This window comes from Rhinopithecus roxellana, chromosome 13 (genome assembly GCF_007565055.1).
Source record: "Rhinopithecus roxellana isolate Shanxi Qingling chromosome 13, ASM756505v1, whole genome shotgun sequence".
Taxonomy (NCBI): domain Eukaryota; kingdom Metazoa; phylum Chordata; class Mammalia; order Primates; family Cercopithecidae; genus Rhinopithecus; species Rhinopithecus roxellana.
Genome location: NC_044561.1, coordinates 104,155,382 through 104,181,154, shown reverse-complemented (window position 1 = coordinate 104,181,154; position 25,773 = coordinate 104,155,382). Strand labels below are relative to the sequence as shown.

The 25,773-nt window shown below is 55.0% G+C and overlaps 2 protein-coding genes across 5 annotated transcripts; both read left to right on the top strand.

The window, feature by feature from the left end:
• Positions 1–130: 130 nt before the first annotated feature.
• DUSP15 (dual specificity phosphatase 15) lies at positions 131–9,448 on the top strand. 4 transcript variants are annotated; one of them, XM_010352781.2, is made up of 7 exons: positions 131–557; positions 1,272–1,305; positions 3,375–3,457; positions 5,533–5,582; positions 6,539–6,613; positions 7,794–7,965; positions 8,836–9,448. In XM_010352781.2, the coding sequence occupies exons 1-7, from the start codon at positions 537–539 to the stop codon at positions 9,106–9,108; spliced, it is 708 nt and encodes a 235-aa protein (XP_010351083.1). In that variant the 5' UTR covers positions 131–536; the 3' UTR covers positions 9,109–9,448. The 4 variants fall into 4 exon arrangements, with proteins under 4 accessions (XP_010351083.1, XP_010351084.1, XP_030771783.1 ...); XM_010352782.2 differs by lacking the exon at positions 131–557 and adding an exon at positions 633–826; XM_030915923.1 differs by lacking the exon at positions 131–557 and adding an exon at positions 633–1,059.
• Positions 9,449–23,212: 13,764 nt separating this feature from the next.
• Positions 23,213–24,529, top strand: FOXS1 (forkhead box S1). Its single transcript, XM_010352784.1, has one exon. The coding sequence runs from the start codon at positions 23,284–23,286 to the stop codon at positions 24,277–24,279; it is 996 nt and encodes a 331-aa protein (XP_010351086.1). The 5' UTR covers positions 23,213–23,283; the 3' UTR covers positions 24,280–24,529.
• The last annotated feature ends 1,244 nt before the right edge of the window (positions 24,530–25,773 follow it).

Here is a 25,773-nt window from a genome sequence, read left to right as displayed (position 1 = left end):
GGAAGCCGAGGCGGGAGAAGTTGGGTGCTTTGCCCCGGGGCCCGCAGGGAGGTCCAGGCAGAGCCGGAAGGGGGACAGCAGTTTGTGGACCGGCCGGGGGGCTCTAGGCGACATCCCCCCATCAGCCCGCGCCTGCCGGTGCCAGGGTGGGGTAGCGCCCCCGCCCCCACCTCCGGAGGTGGCGGCCCCACGCGGCCCCAACAAACTGCCGTTGTCCCTCGGGCCGTGGGCCCGGCACACTGGGGCTTTGTCCGGCCCCCCGCCGCGACCCGAGGGGGGGCCCCACATGACCGAAGGGGTAGGAGGAGCCTGTGGCGGCGGCGGCGGCAGCGGCGGCTCCACCACCATTTCCCTCCCGGGCCGGGGGTCGGCGGGCGGTGGCGGTGGCTGGGCAGGGCTGGGCAGGGCCGCGGACGCCAGGCCCCCGGTTCCCCGCCAGGCTGCAGGCGCCGGGCCTGGGACGTCAGGGCAGCTGTGACCGGATCGCTTTCCGGGCGACGAGCTGGGGGTGCGCCCGGACTGCCGCCCCTGGGATCATGGGCAATGGCATGACCAAGGTAGGGGGCGGGCCCCGCGCAGCCTCCCCGGCCCCCGCCCCGGCCGCCGCGGCCCGGCGCTGACCAGCTCCGTCCGCCCGCCTCTGACCTTCTGGTCTCGCCGGTCTCTGTGCGGCAGCATCTCCGTGTTCCTGTGACTCGAGACCGCGGCTGTCGGGTCTCTCCTTCTCTGACCCTGCGTCTCTGTCCCCGCTGTGTCCGCCCTCTCTCCTAGACTCTGTGTCTCTCGCTGTGTCTTGTTTTGGCTGTCACTCCCAGGCTGTCTCCCAGTGAGTCCGGCTCTCCGTCTGCATGTGTCCCTCTGCCTTGTCGCTGACTCCCCTGCTCTCTCCGGGACTGTTTCTCCATCCTGTCCCGGCTCTGCATGTCCCTGCCTTTCTGCCTCCCCAGCCCCAAAATTTCCATCCCGGCACCCTGCAAGTCCACCTCTCTCCTCTCCTCCTAAGACCTGCCTTCCTCCTCTCCCCTCTTATACCCAAGCTGGCCTCCCTTGGTTCCCTCGGTTGGTTAACTGGCCTCCTCGCCTACCCTCCCCAGAGCCCCAGACCCCTGTCACAGAGGACCTAGGGCCCACAAAAGGGAAGAGAGTGCTCCCTGAGCCCTGAGGTTCATACCCTTCATAGGACAGTGAGGGGCTGTGGGCCCCCCAGCTGCCCTGGGGGTAGAAGGGGGTGCAGCCTCTGCCCCACTGACCCCTGCCCGTCCTTCCTCTAGGTACTTCCTGGACTCTACCTCGGAAACTTCATTGGTGAGCACTGCCCACTCTGTCCCGAGGCCATGGACTCTGCCTGTCTCAGGCCTGTGTCCACCATTCATGCCCTGGCCCATGTATCTCAGGAATGGGGTTGCGGGTAGGGAAGCAGCGGCAGGCTGGGAGGGGGAAAAAGCTGAGGAAGGACAAGGGGTGCATGTGCAGGCGAATGTCCCCAGGCTCGAAGGGACATGGAGAGAGCATAGGGGCCTGACATTGACATCCCTACCCACCATTCAGCCTTACCCAGTGTTCTACCACAAGACCAAAGGAACAGAGCAAAGGGCTCCAGGCCTGGGCTGTGGACCTAAGCAAGTCTACACTCGCACTAAGCCTCAGCCTCCTCCTCAGCACAAAAGGTCTACCAGCCGCTGAGGGCTCTTCTGACCCTGAGGTTCTGGGTTGAAGTCTGTTTAGGGGTGCTGCTTCCAGCGGGGAAGCTGGGAACTCTTCACCTCTTAACTTCCTCCTTGTCAGAGGAGAGGTCTCTGGAGACAGGCTGGGCCCTCTTGTGAGCAGGGTCATGAGCACCAATCCCGTCACACCCCAGATCCCTGAAGCAGGGAGGCAGCCTGGAGCTGGAAGTTGGCGGGGGTGAACTGGCAAGCTTTACATTCCCCACTCTCTCATCCATTCCTTCTGCAATCTTCAGTCAGGAGGAGGGGACACCCATGTATAGATACGTTGTTCCTCAGTGGCTTCCAGGCTGGTGGCTGGCAGGCACAGCTGAACATAGACCTTGGGTAGAAAACAGGCTTGGTAGAAAACATGCTAAGGGGGCCAGGCACAGTGGCTCGCACCCTTAATCCCAGCACTTTGGGAGGCGGAGGCAGGCAGACCACCTGAGGTCAGGAGTTTGAGACCAGCTTGGCCAACATGGTGAAACCCCATCTCTACTAAAAACACAAAAATCAGCCCGGCACGGTGGTGGGCACCTGTAATCCTAGCTACTCAGGAGGCTGAGGCAGGAGAATCGTTTGAACCCAGGAGGTGGGGGTTGCAGTGAGCCGAGATTGTGCCACTGCACTCCAGCCTAGGCGACAGAGCGAGACTCTGTCTCAAAAAAAAAAAAAGAAAAAGAAAACATACTAAGGGTCAGACTGGTCCAGGGCTTGGGTGACCCAAGGTGGGAAAATCATTTCCCTCTGCAGAGTCAGAGAAAGCTTCAGAGAGGGAGGGGCTCAGGTGCTTTACCCTCGTAAATCCTGGTCCCTTCCTTCCTGGGAGCTCCCTCAGCTGCTCATGCCACATTGATTTCTGTGAGTATTTGGCCAAGTAAGGTCTGAATCCCCTTTAAGTGTGCAGGCCCCATAAGGGCAGGAGCTACGAAGCTGGCCCCAGACCTCCAGTGCCCAGCCAAAGTATACAAATGATTAGCACTCGGTAAATGCTCATCGAATGAGGAAGTGGAGACAGAGGGGACATGTGTCATTTATTCTGAATATAAAAGATCTGCATATGCTGGGTATGCAGTCCCTAGAGAGGGCCACTGTCGGTTACATCCCTTGTTCATATATCTTTGTAGATAAAGGCATAATATTTAAAATAAAAGTGGAAGCTTATTCTGTATCCTTAAAAATACATTGTGGGCATCATTGCACATCAACATATATAACTCTTTTTAATGGCTGCACGCTGTGCCAAAGTATGCCTACGCCATTAATCATACAGTCCCTTTTTAATGAACACTAGGTTGTTCCCATGTTTAAACTATTTGTGATATAAGCAGGACTGCAGAGAACATCATCCTCCACACACGGCTTTCTGTGTGAGCAAGCGCTTCCATAGACAAGATTCCTAGAAGTAGAATTGCTGGGTCAAAGAATATGCCTGGGAAGGGTATTTTGGAGGGAAAGAACAGCATGAGCAAGGATGGGGAGATGCTGGACTGTTATTTGCATGTGCTTCAGAAGCAAGAGGATCAGGGAGCCGGCAGAGGGTGGGCCAAAGTGGAGTGGTGGGGTGAGGGGGAGAGCTGGGCAGGCAGTGAGCTCCCTCCGCACTTGGCCATCAGGGACAAATAAGTCACGCCAGCCAGATTGGCTCAAGCATCCTGTTTCTTTCAGATGCCAAAGACCTGGATCAGCTGGGCCGGAATAAGATCACACACATCATCTCTATCCATGAATCACCCCAGCCTCTGCTGCAGGTACTTCTTACCCCCATCCCAGGACTATGCAGGGTGGGAGGGTGCAGACCCGTTTATCAAATATCTACTATGTGCTAAGTGCTATGCTTCCTTCTTGACTCATGCTAACTCATTCGGTCTCCACCACTGGGCCATTTTACATTATCATCCCTATTTGGCAGCTGCCGCCCCGAGAGGTCAATTAACTCACCTAAGGTCACATATCCAGGAAGCTGAGGAGTTGGGGTATGAACACAGGCCATCTAGCACCAGAAGTCTCACACTGAACCTTAAAGTGGCCCCCATATGGGCTTCCCATGGCCCAACTGGATGGATGAATCCAAACAGATGACTCTGGGCTCTGTGTCTTGCTATGCAAACTTGGACTGTGACTTCACCTCTCTAGGGCTTCGATCCCTCAGCTCTGTCTGCCCCCAGGGGGCTATTGTGAGGATGCACAGGGACTGCAAGATGGTGAAGGTGCTTTGCACACTGTAAAGTGTGGTCCCCTCTAGAGCGGTTGGTGCTGGTATTATCAAGTCCTGGGAAAGGGGCATGAGGGTGTTAGGACCCAGCAGAGGAAAGTAATAAATCCAGACTACACGTGCTTATGTCAGGCACATCTTCACCGTTTATTTGTTTTATGACCTTGCAGACAGGACTTTGCCCCCTCTGAGCCTCAGTTGTCTGATCTGTAAAATGGGAACTTTATAACAGTACCCACTTCACTGAGTGGTTGGGAACCACATAACTAGGTGCCCAAAAATTCACAACTGATGCTATAACAAAGTTAACCATATTCTTATCCCATGAACAGAGCCTCTTCCCCCTTATCTATTAGAGTCTGTATCATCCACTGGAGAGAAAGAACCATAGGTGGGAACAGGTCCTGGAGATCTGAAACGAAGACCCGGTTCTGCCATAGACTTGTTGTGCGACCTTGGCCAAGGTCCTTCCCTTCTCTAGGCCTCAGTTTTCCCATATGTCAGATTTGATATTCTCTAACAGCAACCTCCAATAATCTATGATTTTCAATGTCATTCAGAGAAGAAATTTCCAGGCCATCGGAGTCTTATTTTGCCTCCTAGGGCAGCCTCATTTGGGAGTATTTGGAGTAAACAGTCACTAGATTGCATGGGGAAGGTTGTCAAGTCATGAGTGTATTTACTAATGAAATGACAGTCTATACAACGAGTCTCTGCTCCTACAGCCCTTCCTTCTTCTCCCAAGCATCTCTCCTCCCTCCCGCTCCATCAGCGAATTTACCAGGCAGGGTTTGATAGTACCACACAAACCCAAGGCCAAATGTGTTGCAAAGTGAAATTGCAAACTTTGCCAAAGATGCAGGATGTCATGACCTTGGGAAATGTGAGTGAGAGAAGGGCTGGAATCTCACACAAAGCCATGGACAAATGAGAACCTGGCTGGTGGTCCCTAAGTTACTGCCAGTGGTGGGCCTGGCCCCTGAAAAGAGCCATTTGAACATCAAAATGTTAAGACAGTTTCTTGAGAAAAGCAAGGAGGTCCTCAGGAGGCGGGCAAAAATAATCTTCATGATATTGTATGGCTAATCAGGAAACAAAGGACATCACAGCAAGTTTGTTGGAAAAAAATCCTGACAATTTATTCCTTGATTATTCTCACAATTAGCACGTCATTTTATAATCAGGATTCATGAAATGTATACTTGTTTTCATTATTTTTGTTTCTCTTCAAGATAATCAAATCTGCTTTACCTTTTTTACGATGTGATTTTGTAATTTGCATTTGGAGTGGAGTCCCAAATCCTTTAAGTAGCCCTTTCCTGGTGATTCGATAAAGGTTCCTGGGTCCCTGTTGGGAGGGATAGGAGACCTCATGCCCAAGTCGCTGATGGGGTTAGGAGACACCATCTGCTTAGAAGGTTCAGGAATCACAAGTGGTCACAGCTGGGAGGCCTCAGAGATGACAACTACTTTCTTTGGACAGAGAGAACCACAGTGGGCCAGAGAGGGGCAGGAACTGGGCTGGGGTCATGCCCTGCCTGGGCAGCTCAGACCAGCTTCAGGGAGGGTTGCAAGCAAGGTCCCCTGCCTGAGTGTATTTTGTACTTGTAGGATATCACCTACCTTCGCATCCCGGTGGCTGATACCCCTGAGGTACCCATGTAAGTTCCCCTGGATGGACCCACAGATGGACAGACAGCCACCTCCTGTGGTGGGCAAGGGAGAGGGGTTTGAAGGAGGACAAAGTACTCAGGCCAGAAAGTTATCACAGGTGGTCAACTCAACCAGTTCCAGGTTTGACTCTGTCTCAATCATGCCCTTGTGATATGCCCTTGGCCAAGACTCTCGACCTCCCCGAGCCTCAGTCTCATCAGTATGAAATAGGAAAAAGACACTCTGTACCTTGGGACCAGCTACACTGGCTGATTTGAAAGGGTCACGTTCAGCCTGTTCCTGGCCTTGGGGTTAAGACATCTGGGTTCCAGCCAGGCTTTGCCATTTACTTGCTGTGTGACCTTGAACAAATCACTTCCCCTCTCTGAACCTCACCTGTAAATCCAGAGTGCATGATCAGAGTCAAGGAGGCTTTCAAAGATCAGATGACAGAGGTCAAGGATCTAGCATAGGGCCTGAAGTATAATCGAGCTCAGAAAATGGGATTTTTGTTTGTAACATCAGCAGTCATGCGTTCCCGCTTGGGATGGAGCCAGGCAGACAGTCCTGCCCCTTGGGAATCTTGCTCCCAGCCCGCTGCTGCCCATCATTGTGCCCAGGTGCTCTGATTGCAGGCCCCAGAGGAGTGGGACCCTTGTATTTCCTCCCACCTATTTCTTTGAAAGGCCACAATAAACCCATCATGAAAACAGGGTCCACAGGCCTAGATGGTGAGATTGGCCCTAACCGGCCTCTCTCACTGACTTAAAAATCACCATTCTTGCTTCACACACACACACCTCCAGCTCATGCTAAGTACTGGCCCCTATTCACTGCATGTGCTGGCTGACCTGGGGAACTCAGTGCTCTGTGTCCCTTGCTATCCTGGAATTGGGGTGGGGGTGGAACAACTCCTGAGAGATCTGCTCCGCAGTGCTCCCTACCCTATTGCTTTCTCCTCTAGCAAAAAGCACTTCAAAGAATGTATCAACTTCATCCACTGCTGCCGCCTTAATGGGGGGAACTGCCTTGTGCACTGGTGAGTCAAGGTTGGGGGGTAAGGTGGGGGAGGAAGGAAGTGGCTGTGCCCTCTGTTGAACACACACTCATCCTGTGGGAAGGTTGGACCTGTGAAGGATCTTCTCCAGCCTGTCACAGTGCCTGAGGGCCCACCATTCATTGGAGAGAGGCCAACCCAGGGCTCTATTCCTTATGAGCTGTGTGGCCATAGCCAAGTAGTGTGTGGCCATAGCCAAGTAGCTGTTTCTCTCTGAGACTCAATGTCCTCATCTGTAAAATGGGGAAAAGAAAGAAAGCTGACCTGACGGGACTGTTGGGAGGAATAGTGAAGTCATGCAAGTAGTTCACCCTCCAGTAGTTCTGGGCCTCTCTCCTCCCCTCCAGGCCTTGGAGGTGGTGGTGCAGGGCAGTGGGGAACCCCAAGCTGGGAGACAGGAATTCTGGGTCTTCCCAGGTGCCCCTCGCTCAGTTGATGTCATTCATTCCTTAACTTCTCACTGAGCGCCCATCCTATCCAGGCTCAGGCTGGCTCTGCTGGAGGCCCAGCAACGAGGCCGATTTTCCAAGTCTCATCTCCCACCCTCTCCCTCCTTCCCCCTTCCAGCTGTACTAACCTCGTCCCCATCTTCCAAATCTACAAGGCTTATGCCTCATGGTCTTTGTACACACTGCCCACAAGGTTCCTGAGTAACCCTCACCGATTTTTCAAACTTCGTTGATGTCTATTCCTTGGGAACCCCTTCCCTAACCCCACTCCACCTATAGATTAATATCTCTTCCTATGTGGATCTCCTAGCCCCCAGACTCATCCTCAAAGCTATTATCACCACCTGGAATTGATTCTCTGATCAATGTCTGTCCCCTCAGCCATACTGTAAGCTCCAGGACAGCAAAGACCATGTCTGTTTTATACCCACTACATCCCCAGTGCCTGAAAAAGAACAGATGCTCAGGACATATTCGTTGACTGAATGAATGGTGTTTCACTCAGGCCTTTGATGTGGGAGAACCCAGGGGATGCTCTAGGCAGAGGGAACAGCATGGCAAAGGCCTGGAGGTGGGATGGCAAGTCCTGACAGGTCCCTTATGGTTGGAGCTCAGGAGGCAAGGGTGGGAGAGCTGAAGCAGGGTGGGGTGCGTGGGGGGCATGGAGGACACTGGATCTTACTTGAAGCCTGAGGGGTTGTCCGGGATCCCAGCTTTGCAGGCATCTCTCGCAGCACCACGATTGTGACGGCGTATGTGATGACTGTGACGGGGCTAGGCTGGCGGGACGTGCTTGAAGCCATCAAGGCCACCCGGCCCATCGCCAACCCCAACCCAGGCTTTAGGCAGCAGCTTGAAGAGTTTGGCTGGGGCAGTTCCCAGAAGGTAGGGATGGATGGGGTCAAGGGCTGGGTTGGGCCAGGGGTGGGAGATCCTTCTTCCCACTCAAACTGATTACTGATTGGAACAAATTTAGCCTGTGCCTCAGACCCGGATTTTTCTAGGGTCTCAAACTCATGGTCTTTGAGCTAATCCAGCTCCTAGGTGTATTTTGTCAGACAGCCAGGTGTTTTCTTTTTCAATTTAGAATTTGAATGCCTTTAGATCAGTGCAGGCCCTCCCATTTGACCAGGTCTTCCAGCACTCCCCACTGCCTGCCCTACCTGGCTGGAACCTGAAGGATTTGAGTGTTTGACCCCATCGGGGAGAACTGTCCATGTCCTACTCCACCTCTGTGTCCTTGATGAGACCACAGCAGTTTCCCTCTTATACCTCTTGGGCAGATGCCACGTAGAAATGTCAGGAACTAAGCTTCCCTGGAAACAAAGGATGAGAGGGGAAGGGCTCTCAGCAGGTTGAGGGCGGTACCCAGAGGCTTATCTGCAGGACGGCGTTGGGAAAGAGTAGGGCAAGGAAGAAACCTGTGGGAATGGGGTTGTGAGCACAGGTGCAAAGCGGGAGGAGTGATCCCGGCTGGGCGCCTGGGGTCACTTTAGCAGATCTGGAAGCGGGAGTGTCAAAGGCGGAAGAGGGGTCAGGGAGAGGGAAGGGCCTCCTAGAAGGGAAGAGGAACTCAGTGACGGGATGGAAACCCGGGAGACGGGAGGCAAAGAAGACGCTCAGGAAGGGAGGGGCTCAGCGAGGTGTGGGACGCTCGGATAAGGGCGAAGGTCGGGAGGGTGGGGGCGAGGCCGGCTGCCTTGACCCCGTCCCGCGGCCGGCCTTGACCCCGCCCACCTCACCCGCCCACCCCAGCTTCGCCGGCAACTGGAGGAGCGCTTCGGCGAGAGCCCCTTCCGCGACGAGGAGGAGTTGCGCGCTCTGCTGCCGCTGTGCAAGCGCTGCCGGCAGGGCTCTGCGACCTCGGCCTCCTCCACCGGGCCGCACTCCGCAGCTTCGGAGGGAACCCTGCAGCGCCTGGTGCCGCGCACGCCCCGGGAAGCCCACCGGCCGCTGCCGCTACTGGCGCGCGTCAAGCAGACTTTCTCGTGCCTCCCTCGGTGTCTGTCCCGCAAGGGCGGCAAGTGAGGATGCAGTCCCGCCGTGGCTCCCCACTTCCTCCCGACTGGCTGCCTTCGGGGGCTGTCGGCGCCTTCCCCGCCCCCCAGGATGGGCCCAGAGGCTGGGGGAACCCCGCGGCGGCCTGAACCCTGCCTCCCTCGCCCGCCCTGCTCGTCCGCGTCTGCAGTCAGCGTCCCCAACCTGTGCGTCTCTGTGTCCAGGCCGGCCGGCTGCAGCCACCTGGTGCCTTAGTCCTTGGGCTGGGGGAGGGGGCCCACCCTTAAAGGCGGCGGGAGGGGAGGGAGGGGGAGTGGAGGGTTGGACGGGCCTGGAGGGTATTAAAGAGACACAGAAGAAGCTGCTTGTCCGAGTGCCTCCCAGTCATTCAACAAAGGCGGGGCAGCACCAGCGGGACTCTGCCAGGGGCCAGCAGCCTGCAGGAAAGGGGTTGCGAGGGAGCCTGCATCCCCTGGGGGCCTGAGGAGCCCACCACCCTCCCGCAACTGCAGTCTGCGGAGTTGCCTCCTGGGACCGCACCTCCTTCTCTAACACTTCCCCTCTCCCACCGCACATACATCTCTCCCAAAGCCACCGTGTCCCGCCTGACAAGGCCCGAGTTCCTCCTCCTCTCGGAACCCCCTGCCACCTTTTGAATCCCTCTCCTCCACCCTGAGTGGCCCCTCCCCTCCCCGACTCCCTTCCCATCCCTGTGCACAAATACTGGCTAGGAAGGTAAGGTAGCGCCTCCCTCATCCTGACCTTTTACTGCATGAGTTTACTTAATTCTCAAGGAGGAAACAGAGGCTCAGAGAGATCAGGCAGCTTGCCCGAGCACACACAGCCAGAGCAGGGGAAGCTGGACGCTAGCTTAGTCAGTCTGAGTCCCATGATGGCAGGTAGTTAGGAAGTAGTTCCTCTGGTTTGGGAGGTTCCTGACAAGGAGGCTCCACCCCCAGCCAGTGGGAATAACCCTTCCTGCCAAGATTTTAAAGGCCAGGGCTGCCCATCAAAGCAATAGCTGGCTCTGAGGATGAGTAGAAGTCACTGCAGCTGATATTTCCAAAACTATACCCAAAGTTGAGAGGGATTGAAAATAGCTATAACCCAATAGCCACGTGTATGGGATTCTTAATATGCACAAATCACTGTGCTCAGGGCTGTCGGGGAGGCACCGATTCCAGCACTGGAGTTGGGGGATGGACAAAATAACCTTCAGCTGCCACCCCAACTTCCTACTTCTCATTCATTCAACAAATGTGCCAGCCATTGTGTTTGGCCCTCAGTATACAGCAATTAGCAAAACCTCCGCTTTCATGTAGCTGACATTCCGGTCGGGAAGATACCAGGTAAAAAATACGCCGGGTGGTGAGGGAGTGGACCATTCGGTTATCCGGGGGAAGCATTCCAGGCAGGCAGAACCTGGGAAAGGCCATGAGTTCGTAACCTCCTTGCCAGTAGCCTCCAAAAGCAGAAGGAGTTACTTCCTAACTGCCTACTGTCATGAGTTAGGGTCTTTCCCTTCACAGTTAATGTGAAGAGCAAAGTGGCTGGACTTACCAGAGTGCAGGGAGCCCTCCAGGCTGGTTAGTTTAAATGGCAACCAGATGACCCATTTAAAACACCTTCTACCTCTGATAGTGTCTTCCCCTATTTAAAAGTTTCCATGGAGGCGGAGGCTGCAGTGAGCCAAGATCGCACCACTGCACTCCAGCCTGGGCGACAGAGCGAGACCCTGTTTGGAAAAAAAAAGAGAAGCCTCCATGGCCCCCATCATCTATAGGACTGATCTGATGTTCCAGATCAATCCTTCCAGATGCTTCAAGAGCCAGGTGGCTACTGGAATATGGGGCTGGAGGAAAGGAGGAGCACAAAGAAAACCCTCCTAGCAGGTACACATCAGGAACAATGCTTCCAGTCTCTGGTCAATGCTGGCAAGGTGCCCAGCTCTGTGCCCACTGCTGTGCAAAGGTGCAGGGAGTGGGGGGCGTTCTGTCTCAGAGCCTCAGTTACATGAATACAGCAAAGAATGGAGCAATCTAAGCAACTTGATCTCTTTCATATCCCACATCTCCTTTGACAATTTAATGAAAGATGCAAACCCCAGAAAAAAATGCATAGACATGAAATTTACATTCACTTTTAGGGGGTCAGAGACCCCCATCAAGAATCCACAAAGTGCAGCTGTAGCTGTCAGCAGGCAGTGTGGGGCACTGCTTAGGCTCCCGGGCTCTAGGGAGCAGAGAGACACATTTTGGCTCCTGGCTGCACTACCCACTAGTTCTGTGACCTTGTTAGAGGGCTTTAACCTCTCTGAGCTCAGTCTTAACATTAAAACAGGGCATTATACCAACCTCATAAGCTGTTGTGAGAACCAATTGAGACACTGCAGGAAAGTGTTTAGCCAGGCCCAGCACTGTGATAAGCAATCAGTCAGTGGGAACTCCTAATATTTACGAAAATAAGTGTGACCCCCGGACCACCTGCATCAGAACCTCATGGGGGAACTCGTTACAATGTGGGTTTCCTGGGCTTCCTGCCCAGAAAGTCTGATTCTGCAGGTCTGGGATGGAGGTCATGAGTGTGCATTTGAAACAAGTTGCTGCCTCCCAGTTCTGGCAGGAGTTAGTTTGAGAAGCCCTATGCCTTTCCAACCTCGACAGTCCAGGTCCTGGAAAGAGACTGACAAGCTTGCAGGTGGGCTGGGAAGAGCAGGTGACAGTTGCAGGGTGGGGCAAAGCTGTGTCTCTGGAAGCTAGTGGGGGCCCGCCTCCTGGGACCTGCAGAGCCCAGGCCACCCAACTTGGGTGGGTCTTGTGACCCACAGCGCCTCCTGCCACCCCATAAAAGAGGATCAACACCCTCCAGGCTAGGCTGCTATGGGGAGGGGCAAAAGGAAAGGGTCTCCCAGGAGAGGGGACAAAAGAGAAAGTGAAACCTGCCCACCCAGACTTTCACTTTCATAGCCTCCAAGCATCATCCAGGTGGCCCGTAGTCCCCAGGCCCACATGGATCCAGCACTGCGAGCCCAAGACCTGGCCCCCTGAGCACTGCATCCCTGATGGCCAGAAGGAAGGAAAGGTCCCCAATGGCAGGTGACCCATGGCAGAGCCAGAGGTCCCCTGCGCCTCTGGGACTGGGGTGGCGCAGATTGAGAGTGGATGCTACATGGGGTTACGCTGGGAGGATGTGGACAAGACCCTCTTTTGCATCCCCTGGAAGCACATAGCCAAGCAGGGCTACCAGGCGCAGCAGGACTCAGCACTCTTCAGGGTAAGGGGAAAGGGGACTGGAGACACTCAGCACTGGGCAGGTTCTGGACACAAGTGGCCCCAGTACCGGGACTGACCGATAGCTGTGTGACCCTGGGCCACTCGCTGGCCTCTAGGGCTGAGGGTAATCTTCTCTACATATAAGGGACCCTCGGACACTCTCTTATAACAATCAGTCAAGGCTGCCACAACTTGCACCACCCTTCCCTCTCAGAGGACCTCTTCTCCCACTCCACCAATGCACTCGTGGGAATTCCCTCAGCCTCCCACCCCCAAACCCACCAACATCTGCAGCTCAGGAACCTTTTTGGTGCTCCCAACACCAGCCCTTCTCAGGGACCTCCTGCAGGAATGTCCTCCCTTTCCCCAGTCATCATTAACTTCTTCCAAACTGGCTCCTTTCTTGAGAAAGAGATGGTTAAGCTGAGGATGGTGGGAGCTTGCCAGGTAAAAGTGAAGAGGAGAAGGTGTTGCAGGCAAAGGGAACCGCATGTGCAAAGGTCTAATGGTGATAAAGACATGAAGCATTTAGAGACAAAAACTACTAAACTGGGGAGGAGAGGGAGTGGAGGCAGATGAGGCCCGGGAAGGGCAGTTCATGCATGGCTTTATGGCCATGATGAAGAGTTGGAACTCTTTGACAAGGGTAATGGGGAGCTTTGGTAGGGGAGGGTCAAAACCAGATGTATGGCCAGAAGCTGTGCCTCAACTGTAATCCTACCACTTTGGGAGGTCAAGGCAGGAGGATCACTTGAGCCCAAGAGTTCGAGACCAGCCTGGGCAACATAGTGAGACCTCATCTATAGAGAAGAGAAAAAACAAAAAAGACCAGATTTGCATTTAGAAAGCTCCCCCTGGAGGACCTTCTGGCATTGTGGAGAGACAGTTGCCGTCATTTCAATTCTGGGCTGTCTTCCCTGAGCAATAAGCAACCAACCACACACCCACACATCCACACACCCCCGCCCCCCCAAAACACCAAAGTCACCTCCAGCCTCTCCTGTGGCCTCCCCCTCCTTCCACAGTGGGAAGCACCTGGAGAGTCTCCTCACACCAACTCCCTCCCTCTCAGCCTCCCAGCCCCCAGTGACCAGTCTGGCTTCTGTCCCTCTTGATAATGCCTCTAAGTTGCCAAATCCAAGCATATGTCACTGTCTTCATCTTCTTTGGCTCCTGGATGGGTCTGGGTGGGTCTGCATCTCGTAGGCCCTCCCTCCTCCTTGAAACTCTCACTTGGCTTCCAGAATCTCTGCTGCCTGCCCCGCAACTCCTCCCAGGCCTTTGCTTCTCAGCCTCCATCCTGTCCCCTCCTCTGCCGGGGCTCCCAGCACTCACTTCTGAACCTACTTCCTCATGTCCCACTTTCCCCTTCCATGGCCTCAGCAAGGTGGCTCCGGGTCTTCCTCTGAACCCCAAGCCTGCTCATCAAGCTGCCTGCTGGGCGCTGTCTCCTGGATGGCCCCCAAGCACCTCAAACTCAACACACCCCAAACATCACACTCATCAGCTCAACCCTACATACTTCTGCCACCTGGGTACCTGAACCCTGGCCACTCCCCGCCCCACTTCCAGCCTAATCCTACTCCATTACCAAGGCCTGCTGGCTCTCCCCGCAGAACGTCTCTTCAGCTGATCTGCTGGAACGCATTTCTATCAGCTCTCACGGGACAGCTGCAGTGACCTCCCTGGGCTTCCTGCTTCCCCTATCCCTCAGCAATCCCTGCAGTCCTCAAGAGGGATCTTTCTAAGTGCAAATCTGGCCTCAACTCTCCCCTACTCAGAATCCTTCCATAGCTCCCCATTGCCCTTGTGAAGGAGTCCCAACTCCTCACTGTGCCCTCAAAGCCGTGCATGAACTGCCCCTCCCTGGCCTCATCTGTCTCCACTCCCTCCCCTCCCTGACTGTAGCTCCTTTCATTTCTAAATGTTTCATGTCTTTATCACCGTTAAACCTTTGCACATGTGATTCCCTTTGCCTGCAATGCCTTCTCCTCTTCACTTTTACCTGGTCAGCTCCCACCATCCTCAGCTTAACCATCTCTTCTTCAAGAGAGCCTTCCCCGGGAGGTGAGGAATAAAAGACTACAGATTTGGTTGAGTGTATACTGTTTGGGTGATGGGTGCACCAAAATCTCACAAATCACCACTAAAGAACTTACTCATGTAACCAAGTACCACCTGTTCCCCAAAACCTATGGAAATAAAAAAAAAATTTTTTTAAAGAGAGAGCCTTCCCTGATGCATTTATTTATTTAATGCATTTATTAAGCTCCAACTCAGTGCCTCTTTCAAGTCATCACTGACTCCAAAGGTGCAGGCTCATTGAACAACTTTCCCTATGAATTTTAAGTGACTGCTGTGAATTTGTCTTCTCTAGCAGACCATGAGCCGCTCGAGGGCGGTGTCATCAAGCACTGTGCCTGGCACACAGTAGGTGCTCAATAAGTGTTGAATGGGTAGTTGCATGGCCTGTCCCTTAAGACTTATATGCTGTTGTTCAGAGGCAAGAGATTCTGGGGACTGGCCTCCCCGTCCTTCTGGCTGCTCCTTCTACTGGAACACCTTTCCCCAGCTTTTCGTCAGCCTCCATCCAGGTTTTAGCACAAATGTTACCTCCTGAAAGAGGCCTTTTCTGACCACACTCTTTAAAGAAGCCTCCCAGGTTAGGCGCGGTAATTCACACCTGTAATCCCAGTGCTTTGGGAGGCCGAGGTGGGAGGATCACTTGAGCCCAAGAGTTCGAGACCAACCTGTGCAACATAGTAACATCCCCATCTCTACAAAAAATATTATACTATTAGCCAGACATGGTGGTGTGTGCCTGTTATCCCAGCTACTTGGCTGAGGTGGGAGGATCACTCGATCCCAGAAGCTCGAGGTTGCAGTGAGCCCTGATCACCAGGCTGGAGATCATGGCTTACTGCAGCCTCAACCTCCTGGGCTCATGTGATCCTCCTGCCTCACTCTCCCAAGTAGCTAGGACTATAGGCACATACTACCACACCTGGCTAGTTTTTAATTTTTTTTTTTTTTTTTTTTTTTTAGTAGAGACAGTTTCTCACTCCTTTTACATTTTAAGAAATGTTCTCTGACCCTAAAAGATTTTCTCCTGCATTATTCCCATTAATTTTTACCATTTTTTCTCTTACCTGTGGTTTTTTAAACCATCTGGAGTCCACTTTGTGTATGACAATAGGTAGGGATTTCATTTTATGGCTCGGCAGATAGCAAACCACTGCCATGATTTTATATCCCATCACTCTATTTTTTCTTTTATTTATCACAATCCATAATTTAGAATATAGTTATTTCTGTTTAACTGATTACAGCTGTCTTCTCCCATTAGGCTTGAGTTCCTTGAGAGCAGGAACCATGTCTATCTTATTCCCCATTCAATCCCCAGCCCTAGCTGGGGTCCTAGTAGGAGCTCAAATAATATGTGTTGTGGGGAGGGAGGGAGGGAAAGGGAAGGGAAAAGGAGGGAGACAGAGGGCAGGGGGCAGGGCAGAGTCTCATCCCTCTGCACGGCCCAAGTGCCCTAACTACTCCTCCCCAAGTGCCCCCCCAAACCCCCCATCCCCCAATCCCCTTCCACCTCCGGGCCTGGGTGGTACACAAGGGCAAGCATTTGGAGGGCACCAACAAAGAGGCCCCTCCACCTGGAAGAAAGGACTCCACTCTGCCTTCAACAAGAGCGCCGCCTTCTGGGCTGTGAGAGTGAATGCAGCCAGCAGGACGCCTCCAACCTTTTTTTTTTTTTTCTTTTCTTTTGAGACAGAGTTTCGCTCTTGTCACCCAGGCTAGAGTGCAATGGCGAGATCGCGGCTCACTGCAACCTCCGCCACCCAGGTTCAAGCGATTCTCCTGCCTCAGCCTCCCAAGTAGCTGGGATTACAGGCACCTGCCACAAGCCCAGCTAATTATTTTACATTTTTAGTAGAGACGGAGTTTCACCATGTTGGCCAGGGGTCTTGAACTCCTGACCCCAGGTGATCCACCCACCTTGGCCTCCCAAAGTGCTGGGATTATGGGCATGAGCCACTGCACCTGGCCAACACCTCCAACTTCTACAAGACCACATTGTGTCTGCCGGCTGTCCCCCAGGTACCATCCTGCCCCTGGAGGTAGTGGCCAACGATGGCTGTCTAGCAACAAGGATCTCTTTGCTCTTCTACAAAGTGGGTGGTGGACTCATTGAGTTCAAACTCATGTGCTGGTCAATTTAGGATGCCTAGACCACACAGTTTATCTCCCCACTAGAAAAGGAGGAAACTGGCTGGGTGCGGTGGCTCACAACTGTAATCCCAGCAATTTGGGAGGTGGAGACAGGTGAATCACCTGCGATCAAGAGTTTGAGACCAGCCTGGCCAACCTGGTGAAACCCCATCTCTACTAAAAATACAAAAATTAGCCAGAAGTGGTGGCAGGTGCCTGTAATCCCAGCTACTCAAGAGGCTGAGGCGGGAGAATCACTTGAACCCAGGAGGTTTAGGTTGCAGTGAGCCGAGATCGCACCCCTGCACTCCAGCCTGGGCAACAAGAGCAAAACTCCATCTCAAAAAAAAAAGAAAGGAAGAAAGAAGAGGAAGAAACTGAGGCCGAGAAACAGGTGGACCTTGCCTGAGGCCATACAGTGAATTGGGGTACTCATCTGGGGTCATCTAAATTGAGGGGCTTCCTCCTGGGACCCAGGGAATAGCAGGCTGTCTCCTGCCCGATGCAGTTACCAGGGCCTGTGTGCCCCCTGAAGAGGTAGGCATGCCCTGGAGTCCACAGGAAGCTCCTGTGGAAGTGGCTGAGCCCGCCTGCAGTCAGACCTGCTGAGTGTGTTCTTCCAGCCCCTGCAGCCTTGCCAGCCCAGTCACCTCTCAGCAAGCCACCCGCTGGCCCCACCCTCTCTGGCTATGACCTCCAGCACCATCATTTACCTCATCCCTCCAGAGCACCAGCTCCATACCTGTCCCCATGCTCCCACCTGCTCCACCTTTTCCTACCTCTCCTGCAGCCCTCCCTCCATCTGCCGCGCCACCAGGCCATTCCCTTCACCTCCACCATCTTCAGTTTCATTCCCCTGTCTGCAGCCACCCCATCTTCTCCACACTCATTCCTCTGTCCTCCTTGGGTCCATCACTCTACCCCCAGGCACCCCATCAGGTCCAGCTCCGTCACCTCTGGCTCCCTCACTGTTCCCATCAGCTCTGTCTCCCTCGTTCTGTCTGTATCACCCCTATTATCTCCACCCCATCACCTTTCCCCCATGGTTGATAACTCATTGCTCTGTTCCCATCACCCCCACCCCCCGCATCAGCATCCGGCTCTGTCCCACATACCTTTCATCTCCAGCTCCCTCGCCTCTTACCCCCAGCACTTTTCTCCCTATCACAGTGACCCATCTCTGACCCTAATACCTACAACATCTTCATCAACTTTCTCTTTACCTCCATGGGGGCCAGGGAGTTTGAGCTCTGAAACTTCAAAGTTCTTTTCTCAAAAGCCCAGTGCAATAATATTGACTTGGACAGCGAGCCTTTTACTCAGTAACACTGTCAACCCCAGCTGGCCTTCAGTCCGCCCAGACCTCTCTCCGCCCCTGGTGGGGACAGTCTGGGAACTCCTGAGGAAACACAGGCCTCCTCTCCCACCCTCATGGCCCCTTCTCCCAATGCTCAGGATGGCTCTGGATTTGCCACAGAGGAGGAGGACAAGGAGTGGCCCCGCAGGCTGGCCCAGCAGGGTTCCTTATTATCATCCATCCTCTCCCCGGGCCCTTTGGTTGACCACAGTAAGAACTGGGTCTCCTCACCCAGTCCTGCCTCCTCCCTGGCCTCCTCCTTATCTATGGGTCCAGGGTCAGGGTGCGGTGGTGCCTGACTGCTTCCTCTCCTTCGCCACGGTATAGGCATAGGACCTCAAAAACCCCTGGTGCCCAATGTCCTCCAATGACTTCAGCAATCTGGTAAGGAATCAAACCCCCCTCCCCTCCGACCAGTGTGCTGAACTGGGGAGGGCTCCAGGGTGGGGCCAGCCCACCTCTGTCTCTCACTCAAAGCACCCAGCCCAGGCTCCCAATAATAGCCACAACAGTCAACATTTGCCGAGGGCTTAGTTTATGCCAGGCACCCTTCCAAGCTCCCCACAACCCCCAGATGCTGCTATTATTTCCATTTTGCATATGCCCAAACCAGGACACAGAGGTCAAGAACCTTGCCTGAGGTCACGCAGCTAGTAACCCTGGGAAAGTTACTAACAGGTCACAGCTCCTAAGTGGCAGTGATAGACTAGAATCCAAGGGCCTGGCTGCAGAGCCCGCAACCCTAACCACTGAGCAGGACTGCTGGTTTCTCATGAGATGCGCTAGGTTGTTGTTATTGTCGCTGTTAGGGTTATTTCTACCTGCACCAAAATCTTTGCTGGGAGGAAGCTCCTAGAATCCCAGAGGATTTGCTGGGAGGGTCATGCCCTCACTATAGACGGCCCCAGCTTTTAACTACAGAGCTCGACTATCAGTTCCTTTATACTGCAAGCTATTATTTACTGCTATTATTACTAGAATTCTTGTCAGCACTGATAGGGAGAGAGCACCCAGAATATCCGAGGTGGAGGCTGGGACGACCTCTGGGTCCAACAGAGTTTGCAGGGGAGGGTAAGAAGGTGGGGGGAGCTGGCGCCGCCCACGCCCAGCCCGTGCACCCTCTCTCTCGCCCCACAGCCTGCTGGCTACACGTGTGGCTCTTCTCTGGCGCAGCGCTGGTGCGCTAAGCCACCGGGCGCACAGCCCAGCGCTGTCGTCTGAGTCCGCGGGCCGCCGCCGCCGCCGCCGCCGAGCGCCTGCTGGGGCCGCCACCTCACGTTGCAGCAAGTTCGCTTCCCCGACCCACAGCCCAGCTCCCACATGTTGCAGCGCCTGCTGCCTCACATGGAGCGCGGTGTGCAGCTCTGGGTGGCTCCAGAGGGCGTGTTCGCCAAGCGCCTGTGCCAGGGCCTGTACTGGTGCGGCCCGGTCACTCTGCACCCAGCGCAGCCCAACAAGGTGGAGCGCGGGCGCACCTGCCAGCTGCTGAACACACGCGGCTTCCTCGAGGCGGTAGGACCGATGGGGGAGTGGAGCAGAGTGGCGTGGGCACGGGGGCATAAGGACGCGGTGGGCAAAGGATCACGACAGAGGACAGTGGGCACATGAAATGCAGGCCCAGGGGCATGGGCCTAAGGATGCTGGGCATGAGGTGGACATTGACACGAAGCACGAGGGATGGGAAAGAATACGGGCACCAAGAGGCCTGGGCACAGATACGGAGACAGGCGCATAGGGGGTGCTGGCAGGGGACAGGTTTGAGGCTTTGGGTGTGAAGCATAAGAATAGGGCTTGGGTACCTGTATTGGCTTAGGGCATAAGGTGGATGTCAGGTGCACCGAGCGTGCAATAGATATAGGTGAGTGGCAGTGGGCATGGGTTAGGCGTAAAGGCATGGGGGTGGGCATAGGGGCCAAGGAAGGGACGTGAGCCGTGGAAGTGGGGCTACAGCACAGGCACACAATGGGATGTGGGCTTACAGGACTTGGGCATGAGAAATGAGCACAAGGTAGGCACCAGTGGGTTGCCTAGTTCTTGCCCAGTCCCCACAGTCTCAGTGCTGTATAATTGTGTGCCCACCTGCAGGACGGTCACCCAGACCCAGAGTGCCAGATCTGTCTGTGCTTTGGCGAGGAGGACCCAGGCCCCACAGAGCACCCCGAGGAGTGGCTCATCATGGCGTACGTGATTCACTCCCTCCAGTCCAGCCGAGAAGCACGCCCTCCAGTCCCCTCCAGACAGCCCTTCCCATGCTCCCTCCAGTCCCAGCCCTGCTTCTGACCCTTCTAGCACCCTTGGGTCTGTAGGACCCTACCTGGAAAATGGGGGTAGGGATTCGGCTGTAACTAGGGCTGTGACTTCCCGTGGGAATATCTGAGGCGGGAAACCGAGAGGGTCTGCTCATCCCACCCTGCGCAGGTGCAGGTGCAGCTTCGGCCTGGAAACTCGTCCTGCACTCTAAGTGCCTCAACCCAGCGCCCAGATGGGTCCTCAGCCTGGCAACCCCGCTAGCATCACTCACCTTCAACGCAGCTGCCTACATCCTAAGCGGGCCACTTCCTCCTCATGTACCCGCGGAAGGCAGCCCCCAACAGGGGGGCTCCCTACTCCCACCTAACCCTGCCCACACTAAGCCCATGGGCTTGGGGCCTCCCCCGGCGCATCACCCACGTCTGCTGGATGGCAGAGGTGGATCGCGGCCTTCCACTCCTCTGCCACGGGCCCTGGAACTCCAGAGTAGGCCACACCACCCTGCTGCTGGGCATGGGGCTTGGGCAGGAAACTGATCTCAATCTTGAGGCCCCGGAAAAGCAGCAACTGGGGCAGAAGCAAGACTTCATCTCTTGCTAACAGCCCAACTTTTCAATAGCGCTTTCCTCAGAGGCAGCCTTAACCTGCCGTTGAGTCCATTAAAATGTTTGCTTAAAGCTTTTACCAATAATTAGATCATCAGGGTTGTTTAGTGTGGGATCAACCCATAACAAAACTGCCTAGCCTCTCAGGGGCCTTGACTTTCCAGACCCTTCCTCCTCCCTGCAGCTAGTCTCTCTTCTTTATTCTGGGGGCTGGGAAGGATCCCAAAACAGAGAACTTGGCCGAACCCTGGGCTTTGGATGCTAACCACTGAAGTATCAGCATCTGTAGGATGCTGTCTTTGAAGAAACTGCGGCAGACCTCCAAACACAGCCCTAAGGCAGAGGCCAACGTGGAAGACCAGCCCTTCTCCAAGCCCCACGGGTCTTTGCAAGCTGTATGTTGTAGGGAATGTGAGAACTGGAAGGGGGACTACAACCAGAAAGTTGGTTCCCCTGCCACGGGAATAAAGTAGCTGTTTTCCATCCCACATATCTGGCCTTTTATTCTTTTCTGAATTCTGATTTTATTTATAGGAATCCTCTTACAGATGCCAACATTGTTAAGTCTCTTTTAATGATACATTAATAAGTCACCTTCACGGGGGGGGGGGGGACTGTGATTTGATAAAGGACAGAAATCAATCAATGGCTGTTTGTTCAGTCATTTAGCAAACATTTCTTGAACACCTCCTCTGTTCCAGGCCTCTGTTCCAGTGTCCAGTGTGTGACACTGGGGGTACAGCAAAACAGCATGGTCTTTACTCTCTTGGAGTTCACATTCTGTTTTCTAGTGGGGATCCAGCGACTCTCCCCTACCCCTGCCCCTCACTGAAAAGGCAATATTTAGGAATTACAGAATCCTAGGCTCATATCCAGCTTTGTCACTCGCTAGATGTGGGACATCAGGGAAGTTACTTACCTTCTCTGAGCCTCAGAGCCCTCATCTCTTCAAAAGAAGCAATGAAGCCCTCCAGAGCAGGGTTGGTTGGAGAAGTAAGTGTAGGGCTGGGGAGGTGAGCTGGCCTGATACTGAATGGGTGAGCAGTGACTTGGGAGTGGGAGAGCAGAGAGGACGCTGCCCCTCCTCCAGAAGGCCTGACTGTGCTGGGCCTGACCTGTCTGGACCTCCCTGCCCCAGGCTGCAGCTGGGGTAGCCTCAGTCCAGAGTGACAATCTACAGCCATGTTCATATCCCCATTCCATACTAGGTGCTGAATTCTGTGTAAGGGGAACCTGTTGCCTCCCCACCATGGCCTGGACAGCTGAGGAATCATCAGCTCTGTGTTAGAGATGGGGAAACTGAGCCTCAGCCAGGGTTTTGAGGTGCCTCTTGGGAGGGAGAATGTCTCTCCCCAGATAGCTGTCCTTCCCACACCAGTCACTAGGGGACGACAGGGGCTCAGTAGAACTGAATTTCATGGGCTCTCCTTACCGTCCTAGGTGCCTCTCCCTCCAGAGCTAGGAGGACAGGGTAGGAGTGGTGTGGTCCCAAGGGCTCTGCACCGCAGGAGAAGGCAGTAGGCACAGGCCCGGGAGGAGAAGAGGGAAAAGCGGGAGTAGAGGTAGGGATTAGAGAAGCCCCTGGGGCGTCTCTCACTCTAGGGGAACTGGGCTCAGGCCCTGCCTTTCTCTCCTCTCTCTCTCTCTATTCACTCCTTTCACGCCTTGTGTTTGCACCTGTGTCTCTCTGTATCTCCTTTCTCTCTGGCTTTGTGGATTTCCTTGTTTCTGCCTACTCAGTGATGCTCACTTTCTCCGTATACTACATGTGTGTCTGTGTGTGTGTGTGTCTGTGTGTCTGTGTCTCTGTGTCTGCGTATTGCTTGTGTGTATGTCTCTGTGTATGGGCTTGTGTGTGTGTCTGTGTGTACATCTATGTGTCTGTGTGTGTCTCTGTGTTTATGTGTGTGCGCTTATGTCTGTGTGTGTCTTTCTCTGTGTGTCTGTGTCTGTCTCTGTGTGTCACTACGTGTATGTCTGTGTCTGTGTGTGTGTCTCTCTGTGAGTGTCTGAGAGGCTCTGTGTGTCTCTGTCCATTATGTCTGCCTCTGTCTTATCTTTACCTCTCCATCTTTCTCCCTCTTGTGATTTCTCTACCTCTCTCTCTGTCTCTGTCTCTCTTTTTCCCTGTTTCATATGTTTCTGTCTCTGTCTCATTTTGTTTTTGTCTCTGTCCCGCTCAGTTTCACATCCTGTCCCTCCCTAGCCACCACCACCCAGCACACGTGGGCTGAGGGTCTCAGTCCCTTCCTTCCCACCTCCTCATCCCTGGCAGCTGCTCGGCTTCCCACTACTGGCCTCTCCTGCCCGCCTCTCTTGGGCCTTGTGGGAGTAGGGCGAGGGAGGAGGGGAGGACAACTCAGCAGACCCACCCCTTTTTGCCTTTCCAGGCTGGGAGGCTGGGCCAGTGGACCTTTTAACCAGCCTGGGCAGGCTGTTCCGGACGCCAGCCCTGGACGCCGAGCCTGACCCAGCAGGTCCCAGCAGCCCGGCCAGCCCGGCCAGCATGCAGCAGCAGCAGCCTCTGCCCGGGCCCGGGGCCCCTGTGGCTGAGCCAACCAAGCCTCCCTACAGCTACATCGCCCTTATTGCCATGGCCATCCAGAGCTCGCCGGGGCAGCGGGCCACGCTCAGTGGCATCTACCGCTACATCATGGGCCGCTTTGCCTTCTACCGCCACAACCGGCCCGGCTGGCAGAACAGCATCCGCCACAACCTGTCACTCAACGAGTGCTTTGTCAAGGTGCCCCGTGATGACCGCAAGCCAGGCAAGGGCAGCTACTGGACGCTGGACCCTGACTGCCACGACATGTTTGAGCACGGCAGCTTCCTACGCCGCCGCCGCCGCTTCACCCGGCGGACAGGTGCTGAGGGTACCAGGGGCCCGGCCAAGGCACGCCGTGGACCCCTCAGGGCGACCAGCCAGGACCCAGGAGTCCCCGACACCACGACCGGCAGGCAGTGCTCATTCCCACCAGAGCTGCCAGACCCCAAGGGCCTAAGCTTTGGGGGTCTGGTAGGGGCCATGCCAGCCAGTATGTGCCCAGCAACCACTGACGGCAGGCCTCGGCCACCCACAGAGACCAAAGAGATTTCTACGCCCAAGCCTGCATGCCCAGGGGAGCTCCCCATGGCCACCTCATCTTCCTCATGCCCTGCGTTTGGCTTTCCTGCCGGCTTCTCGGAGGCTGGGGGTTTTAATAAGGCCCCTACACCCATCTCGTCTCCGGAAGCAAGCATCGGGAGCAGCTACCAGTGTCGGCTGCAGGCACTGAATTTTTGCATGGGGGCTGACCCAGGCCTTGAGCACCTCTTGGCCTCAGCAGCCCCCTCCCCTGCACCACCCACCCCTCCAACCTCACTCCGGGCCCCGCTGCCCCTGCCAGCTGACCACAAGGAACCCTGGGTTGCAGGTGGCTTCCCTGTCCACGGAGGCTCCAGCTACCCGTTGGGGCTGACCCCCTGCCTATACCGGACGCCAGGAATGTTCTTCTTTGAGTAAAGGCAGCTTCGTCTCGCGCAGTCCCTGCAGGTCCCTCACCCTCCAGGCTGAGCCTGGCTCTAGGACCTGGAGAACTCTCGAAGGACCCAGCCCTGGTGAGCCAAGGACAACCACACAGAAAGCCAGGATGGAAACGGTGCTCGGCTTGGCCCCTGGGGCCTCTGGACTAACTTGGGGGTGACGGGAAGCGGGGCCTCTTGGGATTTACTCTGTGGCTCTCAGGGCCAATAAAGCCATGTGATGATGAGGGTCAGCTTGCCTGATGGCTGGGGGCTGAGGGCCAGGGTGCCCGCTTGTATGTGGGATGGCTATAGCTGTGGGGTTGTGCAGCAGGGGCAGAGACCCTGGGTGAGAATGTCTCACATGAGGTTTTCTCCTGCTGGGGACTTTCTCAGGGATTTTCCCAGAAAGGGAGAGGAAGGGGAGGTAGGGAATGGGGGGCAGGGAGAGGAGGATACAGGCAAGAGAGAGACTGGGCAGGGGCAAGCCTAGGCTGGCTTAAGGGACAGATTCTCCAGTCTCAGACACTGGGACTCAATAGCCCCCATAGGCGTAGTCGTCATACTACGCCTGACAATCTGTGACCCTGATCCTATCCCGGGCTTGTATATATCATCTCACCTGTGTGATATGGAAGGTTGGCCCCGTTTACAGTGGTGGAAACAGGCTCACCAGCTCCAACTCTAGATGGCAAATGGATGGCAGAGGGCAAATCAAACCATATCTGTGTGGCTTTACCCTCCATCCTCTGACCTGCAGCTTGAGTGAGGACACAGGGGTGGAGAAGAGGGTCAGGGCAGAGCTGGTGGTGACCCCCAGAGGTGGGAGGGCTTTGCTGAAATCCTGGAAGGCCAGGGCTAGAAAAGCACCCTTTACCCATTGTGCAGACAGGGCACCCAGAGTTCAAAAGGCAGCACCTACCCCCTGTTTGGACTTCCCACATTAATGGGGGAGCTCCCCTGAACCCCTAGCTCCCTGAGGTCCTCTGGTAACTCTTTAAGACGGCATTTCTTGGGGCCAGTGGCATGGTCTGTGACTATCCTACTAAGCCCTGACTTTTGACCTTCTCTAACTACCCCTTCACAAGGAAGCAGGAGAAATGGGGATATTCTTGGTCCTCGTTAGAGGAACAGAGATAGGAACCTGAAACCGCTGTCCTCACAGACCCCAGCACTGGAGGAGCAGAGGCGAATGGCTTCCTCCCCAGAGCCTCAGTCCTCCTATCTGGATCATGGGCATAGGGAGAAGAGAGAGGGATGCTGGGGCACCCCCATTCTGGTTTTTGGTATGTGGTCTAGAGGGTCTTATGTCCCACGAGATTTCGCCCAGGGGGCTGGAGTCCCCTTCTTGGGCAGGCAGCCCTGTCCACTCCAGAGGCCCTCCCTTGCCCAGGCAGCTCCGAGAACTCCAGCCTCTGCTGCTCCCTCCTCCCCCAACAGGTCCCCTGGGGCCTGGGAGGAAGCGAGCCCGGCTGGACAGCCCGAACTGTCTGGT